The sequence below is a fragment of the Cuculus canorus genome, chromosome 33 (genome assembly GCF_017976375.1).
Source record: "Cuculus canorus isolate bCucCan1 chromosome 33, bCucCan1.pri, whole genome shotgun sequence".
NCBI lineage: Eukaryota > Metazoa > Chordata > Aves > Cuculiformes > Cuculidae > Cuculus > Cuculus canorus.
The window spans coordinates 333,891-347,801 of NC_071433.1; the positions used below are offsets into that span (position 1 = coordinate 333,891).

Here is a 13,911-nt window from a genome sequence, read left to right on the forward strand (position 1 = left end):
TTCCTCCCGGACGTGGAGCCGCGGGCGCTGCCGGAGGTGCCCCACGGGGGGTCGGGGGGGGCTGAGGGGGTCCCGGGGGGCTGTGGGGGGATGGGGGGGGCTGAGCCTCTGTCCCCCCCAGAGATGAACCCCAAAATCTGCCTGAGCCTCAGCAGAGCCTTCCTCGGCCTCATCAACCTCCTCTTCTTCGTGAGTGGGGGGAGCACTTGGGGGGCAGAGGGATGGGCTGTGGGGCAGGGGGTCATTTGTGGGGTAGTTGTGGGGCAGCCGTGGGGCAGTCGTGGGGCAGCTATGGGGCAGTTGTGGGTCAGGAAGGCAGTCGTGGGGCAGTTGTGGGTCAGGAAGGCAGTTGTGGGGCAGCCGTGGGGCAGTTGTGGGGCAGCCGTGGGGCAGGGTGTCACGGGCCGCCCCGCTGCCCCACAGGCTCTCGGCTGCCTCCTGTTCGCCATCGGCCTTTGGCTGTTCCTCCACCGCCAGAGCTTCGCTGCCCTCCTGGGTGAGAGACGCGCTGTGGGGCAGCTGTGGGGCAGCCGTGGGGCAGCCCGAGCTGCGGGGACCCTCAGTGTGTGGGTCAGCCTGTCACGGGCCCCCCTGAACTGTGGGTCACCCCAATGTGTGGGGCACCTCAATGTATGGGGCACCTCAAGCTGTGGGTCACCCCCGGCCATAGGTCCCCTGAGCAATGGGTCACCCCAATGTGTGGGGCACCCCAAGCCATGGGGCCCCCAAGCTATGGGTCACCCCAATGTGTGGGTCTCCCTGCCATGCAGCCCCCAATATGTGGGTCACCTCAAGCCGTGGGTCACCTCAATGTGTGGGTCACACTAATGTGTGGGTCCCCCCAATATGTGGGTCCCCCGCAATGTGTGGGTCCCCCCGCGTGGGGGTCCCCCCGCGTGGGCCGGTGGCCGTGGGTCGCTGACGGGTGCTCCCCCTCTGCCCCCCAGGATCGCCGCTGTGGGGGCTGCGGGTCTGGGCCTGGGGGGCGGTGGGGTTTGGGGCGCTGGCGCTGCTCTTGGGGGGCCTCGGGGGGATCGGGGCGCTGCGCGGGAGCACCACTCTGCTGGCCATGGTGAGGGGGCACCTGGGGGGCACTTGGGGGGCAGGGGGATCGATGGGAATTGGGGGGTCTGGGGCACTTGGGGGGCAGGGGGTGATCTATGGGAATTGGGGGGTCTGGGGGAGTTGGGGGGGAATTGGGGGGTCTGGGGGAGTTGGGGGTGTCTGGGGGAGTTGGGGGGGCAGGGGGTGAGGTGGATCTATGGGAATTGGGGGGTCTGGGGGAGTTGGGGGGCAGGGGGTGAGGTGGATCTATGGGAATTGGGGGGTCTGGGGGAGTTTTTGGGGGCTGTGGGCAGTTGGGGGTTGGGGGCTCTGGCAGAGTTGGGGGTCTTTGGGATGTGGGGTTCTGGAGGAGTCAGAGGGGATGGGGGGTTCTGTGTGGCTGAGGGATCAGGGGGGGTCTGGGGGTTTTGGGGGGTCTGGGGGAGTTGGGTGTCAGGGGAGGGTCAGGGGGCCATAAGGTTGTGGGGTTCAGGGGGGTCTGGGGGGATCTGTGGGGCGCACAGCACTGCCCCCCTGCCCCCCCCCCCGCCGTGGGTCTGGGGGGGCCCCACTGCCCCCCAACTTCCCCCCCAGTACTTCGGGCTCCTCGTGCTGCTCCTGGCGGCCCAAGTGACGCTGGCGGTGATGGGGTACACACAGCGCGACGGCGTGAGTGGGGAGCCGTGGGGCAGCTATGGGGCAGGGCTATGGGGCAGCTGTGGGGAGCTGTGGGGCAGTGCTATGGGGCAGCTGTGGGGAGCTGTGGGGCAGCTGTGGGGCAGTGCTATGGGGCAGCTGTGGGGCAGACTGTGGGGTGCTGGCAGTGTGGGGCTGTGCTATGGGGCAGCACTATGGGGCAGTGCTGTCGGTGTGGGGCAGCGCTATGGGGCAGCACTATGGGGCAGCGCTGTCGGTGTGGGGCAGCTATGGGGCAGCGCTATGGGGCAGCGCTGTCGGTGTGGGGCAGCGCTATGGGGCAGCCCCTCTCCCCACAGGTGGCGGCCGCGGTGGCGGCGTCGGCACAGGGGCTGATTCGGGGGTACCCATCTCTGGGCCCCCCCGGGGACCCCCACGAGAGCTGGGACGCCCTCCAGCAGCAGGTGAGCCGCCCCCCAGCCCCACGGCCGCCCCACGGCTGCCCCACAGCCGCCCCACGGCCGCCCCACTGCCTCCCCCCAGCTGGGCTGCTGCGGCTGGACGGGGCCGCAGGACTGGGACCCCCCCGGGGCTGTCGCCTGCTCCTGTCTGCGGGTGCCCCACGGGCGCCCCACGGCGCTGCCCCACGGCCGCTGCCCCACGGCGGACCCACGGCAGCTGTTCCGCACGGTGAGGCATGGGGCGAGGGGGGGACATGGGGGTCCTGTGGGGCTCACAGGGGGGAGCGGGGGGGGGGGGTCCCGGTCTGCCCCCCAAAAGTCACCCCACATCCCGCAGGGCTGCGCCGACGCCGTGTGGGGGTGGATCGCCGAGAACCTGCTCACCGTGGTGGGGGGCAGCGTAGGCCTCGGGCTCCTGGAGGTGTGGGGCAGCTATGGGGCAGCTATGGGGCTGGGGCTGGGGGGCAGCTATAGGGCTGCTATGGGGCTGGGGGGCAGCTATGGGGTTGTGGGGTGTGGGGCAGCTATGGGGCTGTGGGGCAGCTATGGGGCTGGGGGTGAGGGGGCAGCTATGGGGCTGTGGGGCAGCTATGGGGCTGGGGGTGAGGGGCAGCTATGGGGTTGTGGGGTGTGGGGCAGCTATGGGGCTGGGGGGCAGGAGGAGGTGGTTTGGGGGAGACATGGGGTGGTTTGGGGGGGCTGTGGGGCAGGATTGGTGGTGTGTGGTGTGATGGGGGGAGATATGAGGTGGTTTTGGGGCAGCGCTGTGGGTCCGCTATGGGTCAGCTATAGGGCCACTATGGGACCGCTATGGGGCCGCTGTGGGGCCGCTATGGGGCACCTATGGGTCCGCTGTGGGTCCGCTATGGGTCGCTATGGGTCCCGCAGCTGTTCCTGGCGACGCTCTCGATGTTTCTGGTGCGGCACTGCCCCGCGGATCGCTGAGGGGGGGGGGGAGGGGCAATAAACCGCCCGAAGGCGCCAATGAGACACCGCGGCGGCTCCGCGCCCTTTTCCTGAGGGCGGGAACGGCTCACGCCCCGCCCCCATCTTTGGGCGGGAACACCTCACGCCCCGCCCCCATATTTTGGGCGGGAACGGCTCACGCCCCGCCCCCATATTTTGGGCGGGAACGGCTCCAGCCCCGCCCCCTCTTTGGGCGGGAACGGCTCACGCCCCGCCCCCCTCTTTGGGCGGGAACGGCTCCAGCCCCGCCCCCATCTTTGGGCGGGAAGGCGCCTCCACTGCCCCTTTTGGCGGGAACGCCTCGCGCCCCCTCCCCTCTCCCCTCCCTCCGCGCTGGGCTGAACGCCTCGAGCCCCGCCCCCATCTTTTGGCGGGAACACTTCACGCCCCACCCCTCGCACTCTTTTGGCGGGAACACTTCAGGCCCCACCCCTCGCACTCTTTTGGCGGGAACGTCTCGCGCCCCACCCCTCTTTTGGCGGGAACAGTCGAGCCCCGCCCCCCTCTTTTGGCGGGACCCCCCCCCCCCGCGCAGGGCGGGAACGGCTCTCTCGCGCCATCTTTTGGCGGGAGCGGCTCCGCCCGCTCCGTTCCCCCTCAGCCTCGTGAGGAGAACGCGGCTCCTCTGTCCTCGTGCCCTCCCCTCTCCTCTCACCCCTTTCTTCCCTCTGCTCCTCTCCTCCCTCCCCGTTTCCCGCCTGTCCCGCACTCCTCCTCATCCTCTCCCTCTCTCCCACTGTTTCGCTTTCCCTCTGTCCCCCATTTCCCCCCGACTCCCCCTTTCCCCCTCTGTCCTCTCCATCCTCTCCTCTTCCCCTTTTCCTCACTTTCCCCCTCATTCCCTCCTCATCCTCCCTGTTCCTCTTTTCCCCTCTGTCCCCTCTTCCTTTCATATCCCACATCTCCCCCTTTTTCCCCTCTCTTTCCTCCATCCTCTCCTCTTCCCTGTTCCCCCATTTCCTCCCTTTCCCCCTCTGTCCCTCCTTATCCTCCCTCTTCCTTCCTCTCCCCCTTTCCTTCTCTGTTTCCTCCATCCTCTCATCTTCCCCCTTTGTCTTTCTCTGTGCCCTTTTCCTTCACTTTCCACCATCTTCCCCCTCTGTCCCCTCCATCCTCTCATCTTCTCCATCTCCTCCTCTCCTCCCTTTCCCCTCTGTCCCTCCTTATCCTCCCTTTTCCCCTCTCTCCTCCCCTTTCTCCTCTCTCCCCTCATCCTTCCATATCCCCCATCTCCCCCTTTCCCCCTCTGTCTCCTCTATCCTCTCATCTTCCCTATTTCCCTCTTTCCTCACTTTCCCCCTCATTCACTCCTTATTCTCCCTGTTCCCCTTTTCCCCTCTGTCCTCCCCCTTTCCCTCCCTGTCCCCTCCATCTTCCCCCTCTCCCCCTTTCCCCCTCTGTTCCTCCTTTCCTCACTTTTCCCCTCCATCTTCTGCTTTCCCTTCTGTCCCCCCAATCCTCTCATCTCTCCTGTTCCCCCATTTCCTCACTCCCCCCATTCCCTCATTCTCCCTGTTCCCCATCTCCCCTTTTCCCCTCTCTCCTTCTCTTTCTCCTCTCTCCCCTCATCCTTCCATATCCCACATCTCCCCCTTCTCCCTCTGTCTCCTCCATCCTCTCATCTCCCGTTTCCTCACTTTCCCCCTCATTCACTCCTTATTCTCCCTTTCCCCTCTGTCCCTCCTTTTCCCCTCTGTCCCCCCGTTTCCCCTCTTCCCTTTCCCCCATCTCCCCCTTTCCCTTCTGCCCCCATTTTCCCCCATTTCTCCCCCATTTTTCCCCCATTTCCCCCCATTTCTCCCCCATTTCCCATTTTCCCCCATTTCCCCATTTCTCCCCCATTCCCCCCATTTTACCCTCATTTCCCCCCATTTCTCCCCCATTTTCCCCCCATTTCCTCCATTTTCCCCCCTTCTCCCCTCACCCCCATCCCTCCCTCCCCAGAGGGGACCCCCAGACCCCCCTGCACCCCGCATTGCCGCCATGGCTGCCGAGGAGCCCCCCGACCCCGCTGCGCCCCTCGAGGAGGAGTCGCCGCCGCCACGTGGGTACCGCAGCGAGGGACGCGGTGAGCGTTTGGCGCCGCCGTAACCGCCCTCGTGCCCCCGTCCAGCGCGACGCGGCGACAGCCTCGGCCTCCAGGAGTTCGTCCTCGACCGCCTCTTCGCCGCCTGCGACCCCGCGGACACAGGTAGCGACGGCACACGCCGCCCCGGCACCACCGCAGCCCCCGCGTACGGCGTCACGGCAGACATGTGCGGTGTCGTGGAGTCATGGCAGCCATGTGTGGAGTCATGGCACCCATGTGCCATGTCGTGGCACCCACATATGGCATCGCTGCACCCACTTACGGCATCATGGCACCGCCATATGGCATCATGGCACCCCCATATGGCATCATGGCACCCACATAGGGCATCGTGGCACCCACATACGGCCTCGTGGCACCCACATATGGCATCGTGGCACCCACATACGGCATCATGGCACCCCCATATGGCATCGTGGCACCCCCATAGGTCATCATGGCACCCCCATACAGCATCGTGGCACCCACATATGGCATCGTGGCACCCACATGTGGCATCATGGCACCCCCATAGGGCATCGTGGCACCCCCATACGGCATCGTGGCACCCCCATATGGCATCATGGCACCCACATGTGGCATCATGGCACCCCCATATGGCATCGTGGCACCCCCATAGGGCATTGTGGCACCCCCATAGGGCATTGTGGCACCCACATAGGGCATTGTGGCACCCACATGTGGCATCGTGGCACCCCCATACGGCATCGTGGCAGCCGTGAGGGCTCTCCCAGCTCTGCCGCTGCGCAAACCCTCGGCCCCGGGATGTGGACGCCGTTGAGGTGCCCGCACCAACCTCCGCTGTCGCGGTTGGCGTCGCTCACGCCCGCCCTGTGCCGCAGGGCTGGTGCCGGCGCAGCGGGTGGTGCGGTACCTGCAGGAGGTGACGGGTCAGAGCGGCGAGGAGTGCCGGCTGCGGGTGCTGCACCGCATGCTGGACCGCGAGGCCGCCGGCGCGGCGCTGGATTTACCCGCCTTCCTCGCCGTCATGAGGCAGTGGATCGCGCTGTGCCAGCACGACGGGTCAGTGGCCGCCAACCGCCGCCGGAACGCGGTTCCTGACGGGCCGGACGGCGTTACCGGCGCTTCCCACCTCCGCAGGGACTCGTGGTTCACTGAGGAGAGCGCCGCGCCGCCGGACGACCTCGGCCTTGCGCTGGCGGGTGGGGAGCGGCGCCCGCTGGGGCCGTGGTGGCGACGGTGGGATCTGGCGAGCGCCGTCGCGTCCCCCCTGAACCCCGAGAGTGCGGCGCAGCCCCTTCTTCTCATCCGGCAGAGGCGGAAGGACTGACGGCGCCGGCGGCTGCGCCGCTGGAGGACGACGGCAGCGACACGGACACCGCGAGCCCGTAAGTGCCGCCTCACCAGGAACATCGTGTCGGCTCCGCGCAGTGCCGGAGTCTGTGGCGATTCCGGCATTGGCGCTTCCCCACAGCAGCGAAGCCGCCATCCTGCGCAGCCGTGCCGAGCAGCTCGCGGCCCGCAACGCCAAACTGCAGCGCGACGCCGAGTCGGCCGAGGAGCTCAACGCCCGCCTGGCCGAGGAGACGGCACAGCTGGCGGCGCAGCTGCGATGGTGCGGCACCGGCGCGGCGGGAGCTGCGGGTGGGAGCTGCCGCGCTCCGGCAACGCTCCAAAGAGCCGCGTGGGGCTGTCCGGCAGCAGCCAACGGGCGCTGGAGCACGCCAAGGACGCCGCTGCAGACATGGACGAGCTGCGGGCGACGGCGAAGGCGCTGGCGGAGGAGAACGGCGAGCTGCGGCGGCAGGCGCGGCACCTGGTGAGGGACGCGGCGTCCGACGCCGAGTGGTGTGGGGCCACGCGGCTCAGCGCCGTCGCTCCGCAGGAAAAGGAGCAGCGGGAGCTGCGCTCGCGCGCCGACGGCCTCTGGGACGAGGTGAGGCAGTGGCTCTGCACCGGCGCGGCGATGGCGGCATCACGGCGAACGCCAACTCCGTTTGTCCCGATCAGAACCAGCGGCTGCTCGGCGAGGGCCGCGGGCTGCGGGAGCGCGTCGGCGCGCTGGCGGCCGAGACCGCTGACATGGGGGTGAGCGGCGGCGCCGCGTTAAGCGCTAACGAAGCCGGTGCCCATCCGCCCTCCCGGCAGCGGTGTCTCCCTGCGCTCAGGCTCAGCTACGGCACTGCGCGGCGGTTCTCTCCGAACGCAACGCGGCTCTCACCGAGGTGGGAGACGCGCACGGCTCCGGCGCCGCTGATGGATGCGCCGAAGCCTTCACCGCCGCCCGTTCGCAGGCCGAGCGTCGCGCCGAGGAGATGGCGGCGGCGCTGGAGGAGCGCGAGCGGGAGCTGCAGGTACGGCGTCGAGGCGCCGCCGTGGGTTTGGAGCCAAACACGGGCAGTGGCGGCCGCGGTTCCGGCGGCGAACAGAACACTCGTGGGTTGGAGTCGGCGACCGAAGCGACGGCACTGGGAAACGCTCGTGCCGGGGAGGGAAGGGCGGGCGGCGCCCTCGCCGCACTCTCACCGCCGCCCTCAGAAAAGCCATTGCGCTTCAGCGCCGATGGCGCGGCCTGAAAGTGTCGTTCCGCGCAGGAGCTGCGGCAGGAGGCGGCGCGGCGGCGGCGGCAGGACGCCTCGGCCACGTACGTCACCGCATCACCGCGCCCATTCCCTCGTCCTTGTGGCTCCGGAAGCTTCCGGAAGCGTGAGAAGCGGGACGGCCGCGGAACGCCGTCGTGGTGCCGCCTGTGCCGTTGCTTCTTCCAACGATGGCGCCTCGTTGCCGGGAAGCGCCGTCCGCTCCCTCACGCCTCCGCTTCCCCCCGCAGCCGTCCCCGGCAGTGTCTCGGCGTCGCCGACGTACCGGCGCAGCCGCTTGGCGCCGAGATGGAGGCGACGCTGCGGGTACGGAGGGCGCCGCGGCGGTGCCGGGGACGGGCGCTTCCAGCGCTGACCGTCATCCCGCGCAGGAAATGGCGGCGGCAGCGGAGGACGATGGTGCGGTGGCGTCGCCGGGAGCGGTGGGGGGTGACGGTGCGGCGCCGGATGAGCCGCGGCGGTACCGCGATGGCGATGGGAGGTGAGAGCGCGAGCGGTGAATGCAGCGACGCGGCAGAGGTCGAGGCCTGCGGTGAGCGGCACCGCTCGGTCCCTCCCAGCAGAGCCCCGGTGCCACCGCTGCTGCGCTTACTGGTGTTACTGGTGTTACTGGTGGGACTGGTGGGAGTGGGGCTCCTGCTCCGCGGCAGAGTCCCCTGGCCCCAACCTGGCCTGCGGCACCGCGGACCCCCACCCGCCTGACCGCCCCGGCACGGCGATCCCAGTCCCCCCAGTTCCCCCCAGTTCCACCCAGTTCCCTCCCAGTTTCCCTTCTGCCTCTCCCCAGTCCAGCCCAGTGCTCCCAGTTCCCTCCCAGTTCCTCCCAGTTCTCTTCTGCCTCTCCCCATCCCATTCCAGTGCTCCCAGTTCCCTCCCAGTTTTATCTCTGCCTCTCCCCAGTACAGCCCAGTGCTCCCGGTTCCTTTCTGCTTCTCCTCATCCCACCCCATCCCAGTGCTCTCAGTTCCCCTCTCCCCAATCCAGCCCAGGGCTCCCAGTCCCTCCCAGTTCCCTCCCAATTTCCTCCCAGTTTCCCTTCTGCCTCACCCCATCCCATCCCAGTGCTCCCAGTTCTGTCCCAGTTCCCCTCTGCATCTCCCCAGTCCAGCCCAGTGCTCCCAGTTTCCTTCTGCCTCTCCCTCTCCCCATCCCAGTGCTCCCAGTTCCCGTCTCTCCCCATCCCAGTGCTCCCAATTCCTGTCTCTCCCCATCCCAGTGCTCCCAGTTCCCGTCCCTCCCCATCCCAGTGCTCCCAGTTTCCCCAGTCCGCGCTCAGTCGGGGCTCTCAGTATCACCTTTATGCCTCCCCATTCCCTCAGTTCTGGGGGGTCCGGGGGGTCCCCACTGGGGGGGGGGGAGACCCCAGAGACCCCCCTGGACCCCCTCAGACCCCCCCCGACCCCCCCAGAGCTGATTCCGTCCCGGCCGCTCACGTCCCGTCCTGCTCCGATTCCGGGGGCCCCTGGGGGGGAGGCACCACACTGAGGGGGTACCCAGTGCTCCCAGTGCCTCCCAGTACCTCCCAGTGTCCCCCCAGTGCCTTTAATACATCCCCCCAGTGCTCCCAGTGCCCCCCAGTACCTCCCAGTGTCCCCCCAGTGCCTTTAATACATCCCCCCAGTGCCTCCCAGTCCCTCCCAGTGCTCCCAGTGCCTTTAATACATCCCCCCAGTCCCTCCCAGTGCTCCCAGTGCCCCCCAGTACCTCCCAGTGTCCCCCCAGTGCCTCCCAGTCCCTCCCAGTGCCCTTAATACATCCCCCCAGTGCCTCCCAGTGCTCCCAGTGCCTTTAATACATCCCCCCAGTCCCTCCCAGTGCCTCCCAGTACCCCCCAGTGCCTTTAATACATCCCCCCAGTCCCTCCCAGTGCCTCCCAGTGCTCCCAGTGCCCACCTGGGCGCAGGGCCGTCTCCGCAGGGCCCAGGCGGCGGCCGCCAGCCCCACCCCCCCCACGACCCCCCCCAGCAAAACCAGCCCGTGGTGCCGGGGGGGCTCGGGGGGCCCCAACCGGGCCGGGGGGGGACCCGGGGGGGACATGGGGGTCACGGGGGTCTGGGGGGGCCCCAACCGGGCCGGGGGGGGACCTGGGGGGGAACATGGGGGTTACGGAGGTCTGGGGAGACCCCAACCGGGCCGGGGGGGGGCCTGGGGGGGGACCTGGGGGGGAACGTGGGGGTCACGGGGGTCTGGGGGAGCTTTGGGGATCGGGGGGGGGGTATTAAGGGCACTGGGGGGGTTGGGGGGTCACAGGGATGGGGGGATTTGGGGTGGTCTCAAGGATGCGGGGGGGGTTGGAGGTCTGGGGGAGTTTGGGGGGGTCTCGGGGACACGGGGGGGCTTTGGGGGGTCTCGGGGATAGGAGGAGGTTTGGGGGGTACCGGTGCGGCAGCGCAGGCGGGCGCAGCCGGGGAAGTTGGGGGGCCGCCCCCGTAGCCCCCCCAGATGCTGCTCCAGGGCCGACAGCAGCTGCGATGCGTTCACCGTCTCCAGGCGGACGCAGCGCTGTGGGTCCTGGGGGGGCCCGGGGGGGTCACAGCGGCCCCAAACACCCCCCGGGGCACCCCCAAACCACGGCAGCATCCCCAGAGACCCCCAACCCCCCCAAGATACCCCCCGAGACACCCCCCCTGGGACCCCCAAACCCCTCAGAGCCTCTCTGAGTCCCCAGAGCCCCCCCCGAGACCCCCTCAGAGCCTCACAGGGTCTCCAGGAGCCCCCCAGACCCCCATAGGGTCCCCAAAGAACCCCCAGAATCCCCCAAGACCCCTCCTGACACCCCTAGACCCCTGTAGGGACCCCAGACCCCCTGAGCCCCCCCAGACACCCATAGGGTCCCCAGAGCCTCTTGAAGACACCCCCAGACCCCTATAGGGTCCCCAGAGCCCCCCGAGGACTGCCCCCAGACACCCCCAATCCCCCACAGGGTCCCCAGAGCCCCCCCGGACACCCCCAGACCCCTACAGGGTGCCCAGAGCCCCCCGAGGACTCTCCCAGGACACCCCCAGACCCCCCCCCCGGCCCCCCCACTCACATGGATTCCGCACTCGGCCACGAAGGCGAGGTGTGCGGCCAGGGCTCGGATTTGGGGGGCCAATGCCCCCCCCGCGGCCCCCGCCATGCGCCCCAACGCCGCTGCCCCGAAGTGCAGCCCCCACAGGTCTGAGCAGCGGCTGTCCTGGGGGGGCACGCGGGCTGGGGGGGGCGGGACCCCCAGAGACACCCCAAAGTCTCCAGAGACCCCGGGAGCCCCCCAGGACCCCCCCACCAGAGCCCCCCCAGGGTCCTCAGAGTCCCCCATGGACCCTCAGAGCCCCCCCCGGGACCCCCAGAGCCCCCCCAGGGTCCCCAGAGCCCCCCCAGGGTTGCCAGGTCCCCCCTCCAGTTCCCTTGGGACCCCCTACAGCCCCCCATAATCCTCCCAGATCCCCCCTAAGAAGCCCCCCCTTTTCCTGGGACCCCCCCCCGAGCCCCCCTAGATACCCCAGAGCCCCCCCAAAGTTCCCAGACCCCCCCAGTGACCCCCGAGATCCCCACCCCCCTCGCCAGGCCCCCAAATTCCACCCCCCCCGAGTTACTCTCAGCTCCCCAACCCCTTCCATGATCCCCAAAAGCCTCCCCCCGGGACCCCCCAAGTTATGGGGGGGGTCGGGGCTTTGGGGGGGCTCTCACCGCCTCCAGGTTGCCCGGCATGGCCACGGGGTAGTCCAGGAGCAGCCAGGGGGTCTGGTGGGGGGGGGGGCCGAAATTGGGGGTGTCCAAAGGGATTGGGGGGTCCCAGGGGGGTTTGGGAGGTTCGGGGGGGTCCCAGAGAGCTTTGGGTTTTTTTGGGGGGGTGCTGGGGGGGGTCTCAACAGGTTGCGCAGGCAAGTGGGGGGGATTTGGGGAGTTTGAGGGGATCCTGGGGGGGTTTGGGGGGTTCGGGGGGTCCCGGGGGGGGTTGGGAGGTTCGGGGGTTCCCGGGGGGGGGTTGGGGGTTCGGGGGGTCTCACCAGGGCGCGCAGGTGGGTGAGGGGTTTGGGGGGCTTGGGGGGGTCCCGGGGCGGTTTGGGGGTTCGGGGGGGTTTGGGGGGCTTGGGGGGATCCCGGGGGGGTTCGGGGTTCCCCGGGGGGGTTTGGGGGTTCGGGGGGGTCTCACCAGGGCGCGCAGGCGGGCGCTGAAGGTGCTGCTGATGGGGCTGAAGTCGAAGGAGCAGCAGCCGGTGGGGGGGGGGGGCGGCCAAGAGGAGCAGCAGTGGCACCTGAGGGGGTACGGGGGAAAAAGGGGGTACGGGGGGAAAAGGGGGGGGAAAAAGGGGGTACGGGGGGGGAAAAGGGGTGTAATGGGGGAGCAAAAGGGGGGAACGGGTGAAGGATGTGGGGGGGGGGACTGGGGGGGGGGGCACCTGACGGGAAGGGGGGAGTTTGGGGGGGCGGGGGGGGGGGGGCAGAGGTGGGGGGGACACCGGAGGGGGTTTGGGGCAACCAGGGGACCACCAGGAGACACTGGGGGGGGGGCGGGGGGGGCACTGGGGGAAGAGAAGAGGAGGGGTAACCTTTGGGGGGAGGACATTATGGGGGTATGGGGGGGTGGAAATATGGGGGGGGCGGGTCCTGGGGGGTTTGGGGGGCACTGGGGGTGTTGGGGGGCGGTTTGGGGGACACTGGAGGATCGGGGGGGGCACTATGGGGTCACGGGGGGAGCGGGAGCACAGCGGGGGGGGGGGGAGGCGGGTCCTGGGGGTGTTGGGGGGCCCCGCGCTTACCATAGCAGAGGAGGGGGGGGCCGGGCCCATGGCGGGGGGGGGCCGGGCCGGGGGGGGGAAACCGGGGACCCCCCCGGGACCCCCCCGGGAATCCCCGGAGCCCCCGAACGTCCCGGGGAGCGGCGGAGAGAAAGTGAAAGCGGCTCCGAACGGGGCGGGGGGGGGGAACGGGGGGGCACCCAGGATGGGGGGGGGCACCCAGGATGGGGGGGGCACCCAGGATGGGGGGGGATGGGGAAAGGGGGGCACCCATGATTGGGGGGGGGGGATGGGGAAGGGGGGGGCACCCAGGATCCGGGGGGGGATCTGGGATGCAGGTGAATGGGATGGGGGGGGGAATGCAGCATAAGGGGGACCCCCCCCCCCCACTGGGATGTATTCCCCCCCAGAGACACGGGACCCCCCCGGCCCCCCCCAAAAAAACAGTCAGAGGCGGTGGAGGGCGTTATTGCGGTTTATTGGGGTTTATTGGGGTTCATTTCGGTTGGGTATTGGGGGGGTTATTGGGGTTGGGGGGGTTATTATGTTTTATTGAGCTATTGGGGTTTATTGGGGGGTTGTTGGGGTTTATTGGGGTTTATCGGGGGTTATTTGGGGTTTTTGGGGTGGGGGCTCAGTCAGGGCCCCCCCCGGGCAGCCAGAGCCGCCGCGGGCGGGTGCAGCGCAGCTGCAGTTCCTCCTCCGCGCCGGGTGGGGGCGCCCGTCCGGGCCCCCCCAGGACCCCCCCCGGCACCCAGACCTGCGCGGAGCCCACCGAGGACCACGAGAGGTGCTGGGGGGGCAGGGGGGGATGGTGAGGGGGGGGAGGGACCCCGAGAGAGGGGACCCCCCCCAAGGAACCCCCCCAGGGACCCCCCCCAGTGACACCACCCCCCCCCAAGGAACCGCCCCAAGGACCACCCGGCCACAAGGCCCCCCCCAGAGACCCCCCCCTCCAGTGACAGGCCCCCCCAAGGAACCCCCCCAGGGACCCCCCTGGCCACAAGGACCCCCCTCAACCCCGGACCCCCCCCTCAGCCGAGGACCACCCCCTTGAAACAGGACCCCCTCCCAGTGACCCCCCCCTTTGAAACCGGGCCCCCCCCCCCCCCCCCCAAGGAACCCCCCAGTGACCCCCCGGCCACAAAGACCCCACCCCCAGGGACCCCCCCCCTCCAGTGACAGCCGCCCCCAAGGAACCCCCCCAGTGACCCCCCCTCACCCAAGGACCCCCCGAGTTTGAAACAGGGCCCCCCCCTCACCCAAGGATCCCTCTACAGGGACCCCCCCTCCTTTCCCAGACCCCCCCTGAGCAATGAGTGACCCCCCCATCACCCTGCACCCCATCATTTACTGCCCCCCGTGCCCCCCTTTACAGCCCTCCATTACAGCCCCCCCACTCACCGTAACCCCCTTTGCCCCCCCTTTTTGCC

At 69.2% G+C, this 13,911-nt stretch overlaps 3 protein-coding genes across 11 annotated transcripts in view; 2 read left to right on the forward strand and 1 right to left on the reverse strand.

The window, feature by feature from the left end:
• Positions 1-9,240, forward strand: KASH5 (KASH domain containing 5). Of its 7 annotated transcripts, none has more exons than XM_054052371.1 (18): positions 1-36; positions 122-189; positions 424-496; positions 1,639-1,713; positions 2,040-2,144; positions 2,224-2,370; positions 2,479-2,562; positions 3,030-3,059; positions 5,221-5,298; positions 6,039-6,359; positions 6,473-6,545; positions 6,632-6,772; positions 6,859-6,976; positions 7,043-7,093; positions 7,168-7,511; positions 7,752-7,801; positions 7,988-8,063; positions 8,129-9,240. In XM_054052371.1, the coding sequence occupies exons 2-18, from the start codon at positions 124-126 to the stop codon at positions 8,457-8,459; spliced, it is 2,163 nt and encodes a 720-aa protein (XP_053908346.1). In that variant the 5' UTR covers positions 1-36; positions 122-123; the 3' UTR covers positions 8,460-9,240. The 7 variants fall into 7 exon arrangements, with proteins under 7 accessions (XP_053908346.1, XP_053908347.1, XP_053908348.1 ...); XM_054052372.1 differs by having other exon boundaries at positions 6,039-6,219; positions 6,298-6,359; positions 6,859-7,093; XM_054052373.1 differs by having other exon boundaries at positions 6,039-6,219; positions 6,298-6,359; positions 6,635-6,772; positions 6,859-7,093.
• Positions 9,187-13,911, reverse strand: part of ALDH16A1 (aldehyde dehydrogenase 16 family member A1) — a 14,023-nt gene continuing 9,298 nt past the window's right edge. The window contains 7 exon segments of the mRNA XM_054052286.1: positions 9,187-9,219; positions 9,651-9,841; positions 10,136-10,268; positions 10,789-10,932; positions 11,427-11,480; positions 11,893-11,967; positions 11,969-11,995. Coding sequence (XP_053908261.1) covers positions 9,187-9,219; positions 9,651-9,841; positions 10,136-10,268; positions 10,789-10,932; positions 11,427-11,480; positions 11,893-11,967; positions 11,969-11,995 — 657 coding nt within the window.
• The window catches only part of PIH1D1 (PIH1 domain containing 1), a 15,493-nt gene continuing 14,578 nt past the window's right edge, over positions 12,997-13,911 (forward strand). For 2 of the 3 annotated variants that reach the window (XM_054052404.1, XM_054052405.1), the window contains exon 1: positions 12,998-13,268. The gene's annotated coding sequence lies outside the window, so the exon portion shown is untranslated. Of the gene's footprint in view, positions 13,269-13,911 lie in introns of all 3 variants that reach the window. The other variant, XM_054052407.1, reaches the window with a different exon arrangement.